Genomic DNA, 13,619 nt, shown 5'->3' with positions numbered 1-13,619 from the left:
GCCAGAGAACGCCCGGCAAGATGAAGGGTGCCTGGGCTCCAAAAGCTGCGGCTGCGCTGCGCAGAGGGAGCAGCCCCAGCACTCACACACAGCAGCACCTCACATCCATTCCTGTTAACCAACCAGAGCGGGTGCAGCCAGCAGCCTGATCAAATCCTGGCAGCATCAGCGCATCTGCAGCCCCTTAATTCGGGCTCCAAAACACTGCTGCTTTTTTGGGGGGGAGGCAGCACTCGATACAAGCGCCCTGGGGGCCAGCACCCATTTCAGAAGTCCTGCAGGGGTCTGCGTGCAGGCACGTCTTCCTTCAGCTCTGCTCTCGTGTCTTCTCCAACTCTGCCCAGGCCTCTTACTTCTGCTTCCAAGGTCTGACTCCATCTGTCCCCACGCCGGCACACGACAGAACAAAGCTCTCGCCGGCAACCTGAACAGCTGTGGCGTGGAGCACAGCTGCCCAGGGCTGTCAGCTGTTACCCCCTCGGTTTGGTGCCGGGGACAAACGCCACAGAACGCAGAGTTGGGGCACCTGACAGCTCACAGATCCATGCAGGCCACCACGCAGAATGACTGCACAGCAGAGGAACAGCAGGTTGAAGAGAAGCACTGCGCAGAGCAACACTTAGAGCCCTTCTTTCTGCACTGCAGTTCTTGTCCTACGGAGATGCACCGGCAGTGGAACCTCTGCATCACGGAATGGAGCACGGAATCGTGGAATCGTTACGGGTGGAAAAGCCCTCCAAGCTTCCCAAGGCCAACCGACTCCACCGTGCCCACTGCCCACATCCCCACGAGCCACATATCCATGGCTCCGGGACACCTCCAGGGATGGTGACCCCACCATTTCCAAGGGCAGCTGTGCCACTGCATCACCGCTCTGTCCAAGAATGAGGCAGGAAAAGAAGCAGAGAGCCAGCAGAAAGCTGCAAATCCCAGCAGCTTCAGAGAGCTCCTAGGAACTGGAAAACCAACGGGCAGCAGCACAGCATCGCCCTGCTCCTAGCCAGGGAGAAGAGTACGTGCAGCAGGAGCCTCACCGCGCCCTGCAGGATTACTTAAAACTACACACCCTGTTGTACCCTGGTGATTTCAAAGCTGCTTGTGCTGCTTGTGCAGAGTCCCATGAAATGCATGCTCAGGGTATCAGGATGCGCCCACAAAGCGGCAGGAGCGACAGCAGCCTCCACGTGCCACTCACAGCGGGGCTGGAGGAGGGCTGCAGAGCTCTTCTGATGCTGCTGAAAGAGCACCGACTGCACCCATCTCACCGACGTCCCCCTTGGGGGCTCTGCTGTGCCGTGCCACACCATGCTGTGCCGTGCCGTGCTGGCAGTCACTGCTATTTGTTGCATTGCGTTAAGATTAAAAATCTCCGTCCTAAAAGCTGTAGCTGTCACAGCACACTGTTACTCACCACCTGCACTTTAAAGGCAATCCTATATATCAAAACGGTGTGCAAAAAGCAACAGAGAAATTCCCAAGAGAGCTACACACCAGTGACAGGGTTGATTTCTATTAGGTTTTATATGCATTCTCTCCAGGCACTTCAGAAAGACAAGAACGTGTGGAATTCCACCTGTAGCACAGCCTGTACTTTCACCACTGCAACAAAAACATCTCCAGAAAGCCAACCAGGACCCGTATTCAAAAGAAGGGAACAGTACAGAAAATAAAGCAGCCAGGCCTGTAAGCCTGCAGACAGATGGCTGTATGCTGTCATTGCCTTCAAAACCAAACCGAAATGTTGACTTCTCCACTACTGCTGAACACTGGCAGGACCTGAGTGCCTGGCAGGCGCAGCTCGGCCGCCGAAAAGACATCAGGAAATGGCCGGCTGCTGCAGGGTCAGTGTTCTGTATCTGCTCAGCACCAACCATGTGCATGGCGCCCTGCAAAACTGAGGGAGCAGTCAAGCCTCCTTTGGAAATGCTGCTGCTCAGCTGAGTGAGAGCGAGGACACGAGGGCTGAGGAGGGCACGGGGATGGGATGCACAGAGCTTAAAGGACCCTGACTGCCATCCAGCTCTGATCCAGCTCTGATCCAAAGAGCAGAGACCCTGCAGCATCAGCAGGCTTCCTTTTTTAGGCAGGAGGACAGCAGCACTTAGTCGCTGCTTTTCATTTCTGCGTACGCGAGTAGCTGGCAGGACTCGCATCCTCATACCTCCCCTGAGGACCTCACTTCTCAGAGGTCACCAGACCTTTTCTAAGCCGTGAAGCAAAGGAGGTCATCCCTGGGGGCAGAGCTGCTGCCAGGCAAAGGGGCAAAGCAGCACGGAAGCCATCCTTCAAAGTGGGGCAAGCGGGTTTATTTTCTCTCCATCTATCACCACGGAGGAACTTAAAGAGCTCTCTGTGAAAATCAGGCGCTGGGAGCTGACTGGAAAGCTCTTAAAAATACACAGGCAGTGGGCTGGCGCTTATCTGGACCTTCCACAGGAGCACGCAGCAGAGCAGGTGAAGAAACCTGAACGAGCCGCCGTCTGCATCTGCAGCAGCTGTTTGCCACAACGCCGAGCGCTCCCTGCACGCATGTGCCGAGCTGCCTGCTTTCTGACCTGAGCGACTTCACATGTAAACACCAGCCCATGTGAAGTGCAAGCAAGGGAGACGTACTGGAGGCTGAAACCTGGGGAGATGCAGACGCGCTGCAGATGGCTGAGGCTGCAACTGGAAATGCTGCAAGGAAGTTTGCAGAAGAAGAGAAATTTGAAGACGCGTAGAAAATTAATGAGTAGCTGCCTTAGAAAGTAGAGATCCTGACTAAACCTCGCACACCAAACGCTTTGAAAATAGTGATCCTTTTTAGGATCGGTCTCTGCGTCTGTCTGTGCCTGCAAAGGATCTCGTTTCTCCATCTTGAGCTGCTCTGGATGCGAAGTTCCTGCCTGCAGTTGCATGGTAATTAAGCGTGATTAAAGATGCTATTCATTCCCCTGTAAGCAGCAGGTAACCACATGTCAGAGGGGGTGGGGGGGAGCAGAGCAACTTCTGGGTAGTAAAAAGGCTATTGGAAATGGTCTGTTGGAAATGAGCAATGCGGCACCACGCAGCAAAACGACACCGGCCACGTGGGCTCGTGGCAACCACGGGAGCCCCATAAACCTGCAGGAAATACCATCGTCCCTGTCCGTGCGCACTGGGAGAGGCTGAGACCCCACTCGTGGGCCTGGGCACAACAACAGCAGAGAGGAAAGGTCCTCCAGCAACAGCCGGAGCCCGGAGCCCCAGCAGGAAGGCCTGAGTCACAGAGGGCCTCCCAGGAACGAGGACGCAGGGCAGAACGGAAGGGAGGACCAGAAGAAGCTCTGCTCTAGAAGCCAGCCGGGCTCAGAGGGGCGTCAGGGACCGACGGAGCGGCTGCACGTCAAGGCTTCCTCCCCACACCCGCGTCCGATGTGACGTCCACCGCAACCCCTGGTAACGCTGGGCAGCGAGCTCCTCCTCAGCACGCTGCCATCGGCCTCACGGATGGGAAGGGAAGGAGCAGGGAAGGAGCGGGCTGGTCGCCACAGGGATGGGAAGGCAGGGCGACAGTCGTCGCTGCCTGCGGAGAAAGCCGTGGGTGCTCGACAAAAGCCTGCCCTGAGCGTGCGGTGAAAATGGTTTCAGCCAGCATTGCAGTGACCTCTTTTGTTTGCTTTGCAGGGTTTACGCATTTAGATGAAGCGAAACCTGCCGAGAACACCCCTGCCTCTCAGCCCCGCATCCACCTGGGCACTCAGCAGTCAATTCCGAGCCTTTAAAATTGCCAGAACGAGTGAAAGCAGCCCACCTTCCTTCTAGAGGTCCTCCATCAAGCGCTGGTCAGCCCTGACACAGCAGCACGCTGTTCAGTGGGATCGCAACCCACCGCGTCCCCCTGTTTATCACACCCACGACAGCACGGAAAGTCAGAGTGCAGCCACTGCGAAGGCAAACCGAGCCCCTGTTAGCACTCAACCACAACATAAACCTATTACTGCACATTACAAATAGCAGTGCTATTCTGTCGCCAGGTTATAAGCTCCAGAAAGGTGCCCTTGGAATGCTCACTTCCAACAAAATAGCCCTCAGCTTAACATCTGAGCCGAAGGGCCACGAGGAAAGCGCTTCCTTTTACCACTAAATTGCAGCGATGGGTTTCAGCATTTCTTCAATTATGATACGGACAATGACGGGGTGTCTTTCCGGACGCGTGAGGAGTTCTGCTAAATGAGCCACTCAGGCATCCGAACTGAAGTCTGGGCCTTTTTAACACGGAAATTTCATCTCCTGTGCCATTGTTTTAGTGCCGTAACATCGAAAGCATTTGCCCACGACGCGCCCACGATGGCAGGAGCTCACGAGCACGTGAAGTGATTCCTGGAGCCACGGATCCACCTCCCACAGCAAGACGCTCGAGCGGAAATGACGGCAGAGGCAAATCTCCTCCCGTGCGAATCACTGCACATGGCAGCAGCTGAAGCTCCCCAGCCCCACCGAGATGCTGGGCCGTCTGCTCTCACGGCAGGCAAAGCGTCACCTCTGCACATCCTCTGCTGGCCTGTGACACAGGCAGGCTGGGAGTCGTCTTCTCCTCCATCCCAGCCAACCGCGAGGTCAGCCAGCACCTCTGAGCTCCGCTGGGTTCCGTGCTGAAGGAGCTGAGGACCCAAGAAACCCTGTGGCACTCCTGCGGCACGGAGCTGCTTCTGCCTGCATCTGCCTCACAGAGTGCACACACAGCACGCTTTGCCTTGCACCGCGTCTCTGCGGAGCACACGCTTCCCCAGACAGCTGGGGCGGACAGCAGGCGCTGCCCAGCCAAGGAGTCAGGCTCTCCACATATCACCAACAACCTGCTGAGGGCAGAGGGCCGCTCCTCCACCTGCGGAGATGGGTGAGCCGGGAGGTGGCTGTGAGCCGAGGTGTCGCCCAGCATCCCGCGCAGCTCTGGCGTGTGTTTGCCACAGCAGGCAGAGCAGGGGAGGAACCGCTGCAGGTAAAGGGATCCTGCCATCCACACGCGAGGAAACCTCGTTATTTGACTAAGCAAAAACCGCTCCGTGATTTGTAGCAGAGGAACAAAAACGAGCTCGGCGTGTCTCCAGGGGTCTGCAATACGATCCTCATAAAAGGTAGCTTGCCAATTTAACCGAGGTAGGAGTTATTTAATTTTTTTTATATACAGGTACAGTTTTCAATAAAACCGCATATGCCTGTAATACCGCAATGGCAGATGTGTCTCGATTATTAGAGGTGGGCTCTGGGGAATACGTACAATGGATCTCGAAATCCATAAGCAGCTGTTTGGAAGGGAGGGGTGGAACGCCGCAACACACACACATGTTCCTTAAGCGCAGTAATGTTTTGTTATTTTACTGCAGGTGTATTACAGAGATGAAATTTAATAACTTATGGTACACAATACCAATAAAACGGGGAAGTTCTCTGCCCCCAGCATTCACAAAGCACGGCTCGGAGGCAGCACACGCAGCCCTGTGCGCGCCCCACGTCTGCGGCCACAGCTCTGCCTTCCCCACTCACTGCGCCCAGGCCGTAGGAACGGCGAAACGAGCAGCGAAAGCTCAGAGCGCTCCGCAGGGCGGCGAGGATTGCGCGGGGCATCGCACTCAGGACAGGCAGAGGGCTCCGCATGCCCGGCAAGCGGCTCAGCCTCGAGGGCTCCCAGCTCCTCGCCCTACGCTGCTCCCACAGCCGCTCCTGCACGAGGCACTCGGCAGCGGCTCTCGTCGCAACCCGACCTCAGAGCAGGCGCTCGGCCCAGCCGAACCAAGCACGGGAGCAGGAGCTGTCAGGAGCGCGCAGATGTCAGATGGCTCCTCTCGCTTTCTTTCCCCCTTGCTGGACTTCTCTTCGTATGATCGGAGATGTTGCCACAGTTCAATAATTCGCGGCAGAAAAAAGGAAGTCCCAAGACTTCTGGGAGGCAGAAGAGAACGGGCCAGTGGCTTTCTGCCCATTCCCTTCCCAGCACGACTGCGCTGTCGTGCGCAGGTCTGCTCGCTCACTGGGCACAGCGGCAGGCAGCTGGGCTCCATTCATCCACACGCCTCTGCCACCGGAGCCGCCCCGCTCTCTCCACGTCCGTTACGCTCGTTCCAGAGTTCTCCAGCAACATTTCCACCCTGCCCATACGAAATCTCAGCCAACGCCGTAGGCTGCAGGCGCCCTTCGTTTCTCCTCAGCGAGCAGCAGACATTCACAAACCGAAAAGCGGAGCCTCCCTCCACGCACACAGATGGAAGCCACGGCCCTGAGCAGCTCAGGGCCCCATCGCTCACCGTCCTTCTGCCCCCACCTGCTCCAGAGATGGGAGAGGAGGGCAAGGTGGGGCAGCAGCGGGGATGAGGGTGGGGAAGGGCTGCGGGGAAGGACGGCACAGACGGAGCCATTTTGCTGCAGGGGTTAAACGCTGCGTCTCTCATTTCCTTCGTCAGCCCTTCCTGCAGCAGCGCCTCGAGTCAGGCTGAAGGCGAGCAGATATGATCTCACTCAGGATGGAGATTATTATATTTTGGTAGCAGATATTTTAAAAAAAAGGAAAAAAAGGAAAGTCGTTGAAGCTTGCATAACTCCACTCGTTTTTACCTTCGCACTTCATCCCAGCCCCAGCCTTCAGCACTGGGATGGTTCCAAGCTCCGCCAACTGTATTTCTTGCACGTCACGTCCAAAAACAACACCCAGGCTCACTTCTGAGAAGTCTTAATAGTAAAAACAACCATAGCTCAGGATCTGGGGACTCTGCTATAAACTAAAGCACCTTGAAAGCTAGGCTGCCTTTCAGTCCTCATTTCCCAAAAGGACATAATGCAAATTGCCCAATAGTCCCAAGTCTACTCCCACATACAATCTCTTGGAAGCCCTGGTGCACGCTTTCTGTCCACCAGGCTCATTGCACAGCTCCGTTTACTGCTCACTTTGAGTTACCTACCGCCCAGCAAAGCGTGGCAGCTCAGGGTTGCCCACAGCCACCTCCACTGCCACGGAGGATGAGCAGATCCTGCTGCCCCACCGGCCCGGCTTCAGCACGGTGCCACCCGAGGCTCTCTGAGCACAGAAACTGAGGCGCTGCCTGCAGCTGCCATGCACAGACCCCCACGCAGGGTCTGGGGAGGAGGGAGCTCGGAGGGGGGGGACAACATCGCTCTCCACAGCTGCCTGGAAGGAGGCTGCAGCCAGATCGGGGCTGGCTTCCTCCCCAAATTAACAACAATAGGACAACAGGTAATTAATTGCCTTCAGCTGTGTCAGGAGAGGGCCAGGATGGCTATTAGGAACGACTCCTTCTCCAAAGAGCGGTGCTGCGGCAGCGCAGCTGCTCAGGGACTGGTGGAGTCCCCATCCCTGGAGGTGTTCCAGAGCCGCGGGGATGCGGCACGCGGGGACACAGGGGGCACAGTGGGGTGGGCTGGGGATCTCAGGGGTCTTTTCCAACCTTCACGGTCCTGCAGTTGTGACCTACGCTGCAGCGTCAACAGAGGAGGGCAAGAAACCTGGCTGAAGTGGCACAAATGAAGGACTGCCAGCAGCCCCGAACCGGCACAGCCAGAAAAGAACTCATCTTTGGGGGAACAGAGAGCAGAAGAGAATGAAGACAGCGTGTAAAACCCTGACTTCGCAGAACACAATGAGGTTTCTGTCATTCACTTCACCGAAGTCAGTGCTTCAGAAGTGCCTCGACAACAACAACTTTCCTCAGCTGACTTCTCTCCGACGGAATTAAACAGCTCCCACGATGAGCTTTCCTCCGTTCCCGCTGCCATCAGCGCTGCACTTGCCACCATCCTCTGTAGGAGCAGCACCGGGCCCCCGATTCGGGAATAAAAGCCATCCTGAGGGAACGGCAGCTGCACATCAACCTCTCCTCTCCCCAGTAGAAGCAGCGCACAGAAAGGAAACCTCAGAGCATCACTGCTGCTCTCACAAAGAGGGGTTGTTGGCTTTTTCCTACCAGAAGATTAATAGGTAGCAAGTTCAATATCGTTAAGTATTTAGTTTTCCTTAATCGTTCCAGGAATTCATCTACAGAGAGCAATGCATCACATCTGGAGGTAGCAATTTACCTTTCCGGAATCAACAAAATCTGCACACTCCTCCTGGGTCTGGGGAGGAGCGTGCGGAGCTGCGGCTGCTCTGAGCTCGGGGTGCTCTCAGCAATCCGTGGTACCACCAGCACCATTTTCCTTGGAAACAACCACGTTTTTCTCACTGTCTTCTGCCCGGGGAAGCCCATCTCTCAGCACATCCCAGAAATCCCGCAGCAGAACTGCAGCTTTGGGTTTCCTTCCACGCCGGAAGGTTCCTACTTGTTAATAATGCAGTCGGTGCTGGTCGTGGCGCAGCCTGAAGAGCAGACAATAGGCGGCCCTCAGCACTCCACATTGTTCCTTCTGTACCTTCCACAAGTTCAAGAGGTTCTTATTTTAGCAGCACTCTTCTCCTTCTTGTCTGGGCACTGGTCATACGCTTCATCCCCTCTTCCATTACACTTCAAGAGGGTGGATTCACACGGCAGAAAGAAAGGCCTTCCACAGTCTGCAGGTTTTGTTATTTGTAGTATTTTGAAATACATACCTAAAATGCCTCGAATTTTCACTCGCTAAACCACAGAAGGGAAGAGCAGAAGGTACACTGGGCGATGGCGTTTCTCCATCAGCTCTTCGCCACCTGCACACAAGTGGTGGGGTACAGTCTTACCAGCACCGAGTTCTGCCCCATCCACAGCCCAAAGCCCTTCGCTGCCCAACCTCTGCCCAGCAGTCTGGGCTCCCACCACCTCTGTGCCTCTCCCAGCACTGCAGGCAACGCCATACGAGGTCAGGTCAGAGCCCAGGAACTGCGTGCCTTACACTCCTGAGTATCCATGAGCATCCGCTGGATTCGGTTCGATCGTAGAATCGTGGAATGGATCTCGGGGCTGGAAGATCCTTCCACACCTGCTCTGTTGGAACAAGCTCACCCTCACTGCACGCAGAGGGAAAGCCATGAGCAGAAAGCAAGGATGCTGGGATCGGCCAGCACTGCCAAACCGCGTCCTCAGCCCACAGCAGCCACGCTGCCCTCTGCTCCTATCGGTCACCGCTCACCGCCAAACTCAAGGAAATACACAACTCCTGGAGGCTGGCAGCCCTGCCTGGGGCAGGGGGTGGAACTCAATGATCCTGAGGTCCCTTCCAGCCCCAAGATCCATTCCATGATTCCATGATCGAACCGAACCCAGCAGGTACTCACGGATACGGGAGCACAGGAGCAGCCCGCAATGCAAGCCACACTAAGGCTCCCCGTACAGCACGGAAACCGAAGAGCACAGAGCAGCTCCCAGTGCAGGAGCCCAGCCGAGAACTGACGCCGCTGCTCTGAGCCGGGACAAGGCAGCGCCCCCAGGCCCCTCCTGCAGCCCCCGCTCTGCCACAGGCGGACACGCGGCGCACTGCCTTCCTTCCACGCCGAGCAGGACTTCACAGGATCGCAGAACGGCCCTGTGGGTTGGAAGGGACCTCAAGGATCACGTGTCTCCAACCCCCTGCTGCAGGCAGGGCCACCAACCTCCACGTCTCACACCAGGGCCCCATCCAACCTGGCCTCGAACACGGCCAGCTTCACCACCGCGCAGCTCCACACACCTGTAAGCCCGTCGCTTTGCTGCCTGCCTGCCCATCCGGCCCCATTCAGGATGAGGAAATCCGCACAGGCTCCAACCCATCCATTCCTCTGTGCTGCGCGAGGGCTGCTTCCGAAATACGCCAACAGACCTCAGCCCCACATTACCGACGCACACGGGATGAAGGGATCAAGCACTTCCCTTTCCTACGGGGAAATAATATGCATTTTGGCTGCCTTCGTGGCTCGTTATTTTTGTCCTGGCAGATTCAAACAGCATAAAGCTGTGAATATTAAGAAGGCTATTAAATTCTTCCAATACTTTTCCAAAGTAAGAGGCTGCCGCACTTAGAGAAAGGAAGCCCAGCATCCTCCACGAGCAAAATGAACGTGAACGCACGATTAATGCTGCAACTGAAATTAAAAAGAAAGCGCCTCATAAAGAAACCGATTGTCTCGAAACAAAGGACGGACTTTTGGCTATCGATAGTATTTTTAGACTCAGACTTTCTCTGGAGACCTAAAAGCATGCAAATGCAGAGCGCGCAGCGGCGCGCGCACACGCACTGCACCTTTGTGTTGCACTGGCACTTTATTATTTAATTAAACTACTCTTATTTCTCTAGCTCACGCACGCCTCCCTTGAGACGGCTTTGCTGTTAGCCTGCTGGCCTTGACTTCCAGCCAAAAACAATTCAGAAACAAAAAGGGACAACAAATCATATTTCCACAGACATTTTTATCCCTTCAGTACAACCTTGTTTTCACACAACATCGTACAGATCCTGCGAAAACTATGATTTACGGTGCTAGCCACCCAGAGCCGGGGGCTGACACGAGCTCTCCACGCGCTGCCACTTGTGTCACTGCTGAGCTTGGACTGCACGGAAGGGACCCTCGGGGCTCCATCAGCACAGGGCCACAACCAGCGGCCCCGGCGGCCGCCTTGCAGCACAGCAGAGGCTGCCCACACCTCCGGCCGGGCAGCCCCCCATGAGGGGCACAGCACGAAGCTGCAGACCCTTCTTCTCACAGCGCTCATCGCCACGCCTCGCCGAACAGGATCCCGCTTACCTGGTGGCAACCCTGCAAACTCGAGTCTCTTCCGTACGATGAGTATGATCCCCTTTCTGTTTTACCTGTTGGGAGAGAAGAAGGAGACGTATGACCAACGCGATCGCATGTGCACGTACAGCTTCTCCAAGTGCTTTACAGGATGCTCCCCACGTTTCCCAGCGCTGCTTACATGCACAAAACAGGCGCTGCTGGCCGTGCAACGCACGCAGGCAGCAGCAGAGCATGAACGCCTTTTCCTGCCGAGGATGGCGACGTGCAATGAACTTGCCCATCCTGGCTGCACCGCCCCAGGATGGGATGCAGAAGGACTCGGCCAGGCCAGCACAGCTCTCCGGGCAGCGCCCATCCCCAGGGCTGCGCTGCGCCTCGTGCTGCGGCCGTTCCCCGGGCACTGCAGTGACACCGGGACGGGGACGGCTCCGGGAGGGCCCACCGCTGCTGCTGCTGCTGCTGCGCGCTGCCGGCCCCACAGACCAGAGCTCATGCTGGGTTTTGCTCCGGGCTGCCCTCAGCACGCAGCTCCGGCAGCCTGCCTCGCAGCACTGGTTACGGCCACGCTGTATTTACAAAGGAAAATAAAGGTTCTTTCAGGTTTGAATGGGCAGACTCGAGCAAAACCAAGGAGGAAAGAGGTGGTTTCTGCAGAGCATTAAGTCATGGCTGAGTAGCACTACACCACGTGCTAGGGAGACAAAGAGCAGTCAAGAGGGCTGATACAAAACATATTGACACCAACAGACCACCCTTACGGCGCGGGCAGCCACGGGGGGAGGCAGAACGGCCAGCAGCACCGCGAGCACCGAGGCCGTGGCGGAGCGCGGAGCTGCGGCAGGGCAGGGCTGCCCGCTCCATCCCCGTGCCCCAGCAGCCCTGCCGGCCCCGCGCAGCGGGGGAACCGAGCACATCTTCCCCCACCACAACACCAGACCGCACCGCTTCCTCTGGCCGCCTGCTAGTCATTGCTTTTGCTGTTTTCCTCCCTCCAGCACAGGATCCCCCCCCGAATGCATCGGCGACGCAGGGGGGCGTCTGCACACATTGCAACTTTTGGAAGCCCTCGTGCCTGGCTGCGGGGAAACCACGCATCGCCCGCCACGCGGCCCCCTGGGCTCCGAGCACCAAAAGCCTCTGCAGAAACAACTCGGGATGGGAGCAGCGAGGAGAGGCGCACGGCCCAAGGCTCCCAACGCAACAGCCCCATAAGTGGAGGCAGTGGGGCAGGGCTGTGTGCCGGGAGCAACCCGAGGGCCACGGCAGCCCAGCACCCGCGCAGCGCAGACACCGGCAGCCTCGTCTTAATTTCAGTTGTTAAAAAATATTTATCCGGATACAAAAATAAACCCGCTGCAAATTACAAGTTGTCAGGGTTAAAATCTACTTCTATTTGTGTGGGGGAGGATAAGAGAACAGCATAGACATGAATCATTCTCAGTAATTTGAGTGTTTCCATGACATCAATGGGCACTCGTCCAGGACTCTGTCGAAGTCTGCGAGGTACCAAAGCGGCACAGCAGCCAGCAGGAGATTGACTTTTTTTTTTTTTTTTAGGATTATGCTCCCTGTAAAGATTTCATCTCCAGCATCCACTTTTACCACCAAACAGAGGGCTCTGGAGACCACGAGAGAACGTGTTTCGTTCTGCCCGTGTCAGCCTTTAACTTTATCGCCTCTCCGCCGCCGTTGTTCCCGTGCACGGCCAGGAATCTGCCCTCTGCATTAGGAACAAACAGCCAAAATCCACGGAAAAGTCAAGAAACTGTTAAAAGAGATTCACATCCGTAGATTTTCACTATCAACTGTAATTACGAAATTATCATACTTTTTGTAGCGGCGTTACGTTCCATTTGAGGGTGGGGGGCTGCAGGGGGGGGGGGGGGAGAGGGGGGGGAAGAAGAGAAATATCTTTTGTATAAACTGTCCGTTTAAAATTAGCTACAGTCTTGATGTCGATTTTCTGCTTAAAATTCACTGGCACATTTGTTTCAGATAATAAAATTTGCAAGAGTGCTGATAATATGCAAGAGTGGGCTCCGCACGCAACTATTTGTGCTGGCAGATACAAAAGCCTCTCCCGAATTTCTGCGCTTCCTGCGCGTTCTGCGCCATCCTCAGCCCCTCGGAGCCGCGCCGCGCGTTTCCCGGGGTCTGCAAGGGCTCGGGGTTCTCTCTCCCCCTTTTTTTCTTGACGTTTTAAAAAGGAGAGAGCGTCCACAGCCATGTAGACACCCGACGCATTCACTGCGGAATTTTCGAGACAACCCTCTAGTACTAGAATGCGGCAGCCGCTGCGGATATTTTTTGGCACAAAGACAATGGTGGCAGTGCCAAGCCCCATGGCTAAAACTACTCAAAGGAGGCATAAGGGTAGCATTAATCGTTCGAGTCTTTTACCGCATGGAGCACCGCCGTCCATATTTTACAACCCGAAAGTACCCGTTTGTGGTGTTTGCTGAGAGCCAGGGAAAGGGAGGAGGCGGAGGGGGGGGAGGGAGGGAGAGGGGGAAAAAAAAAAAAAAAATAGAAAAAAAAAATTAGAGAAATAAGAAGGGGAGTCTGAAATGCGCGCAACAAATCCGGCCAGATTTCCCGTTAATTCTCTCCACCTTCAGCACCCAGCGCCGAACACCGCGCCGCCCGCCAGCGGCGCTCGGCAGCAAAGCGCCCATCCTTACGTGGTCGGGTCAGCAGGACGTGGAGCGCGGCCACGGCAGGAGCTGACCTACAAAGGCGGTCGGCAACTTTGGGGAGCTGTTATTCTTTGGGTAAAGCAGGAGAAGAGCCTTCGCCATGGCCGGAGGTGGCACCTCGGCGCGTGCGGCCGCGTATCTATATGTTGCATTAATTGGCACAATGCGTGCCAATCAACGGAGAGACAAAGGAAGAACTCCAGGCAGCTCCTGCCTTCTGACAAACGCTGCATCTCAAGGCTGTGCTCTGCGAGTACTTCAGAAAACAACAA

The 13,619-nt window shown here is 55.9% G+C and overlaps 1 protein-coding gene across 1 annotated transcript in view; it reads right to left on the bottom strand.

Annotated features, from left to right (window-relative positions):
* The window catches only part of TCF4 (transcription factor 4), a 106,830-nt gene that overhangs the window by 8,412 nt on the left and 84,799 nt on the right, over nucleotides 1-13,619 (bottom strand). Inside the window, exon 6 of the mRNA XM_052670008.1 lies at nucleotides 10,658-10,722. Within this exon, the coding sequence (XP_052525968.1) occupies nucleotides 10,658-10,722 (65 nt within the window). The remainder of the gene's footprint in view (nucleotides 1-10,657; nucleotides 10,723-13,619) is intronic.

This window comes from Tympanuchus pallidicinctus, unplaced genomic scaffold (assembly GCF_026119805.1).
Source record: "Tympanuchus pallidicinctus isolate F22 unplaced genomic scaffold, pur_lepc_1.0 scaffold9, whole genome shotgun sequence".
Lineage (NCBI taxonomy): Eukaryota > Metazoa > Chordata > Aves > Galliformes > Phasianidae > Tympanuchus > Tympanuchus pallidicinctus.
The sequence above is the reverse complement of the archived record's forward strand: the minus strand, read 5'-3'. Positions and strand labels throughout refer to the sequence as shown.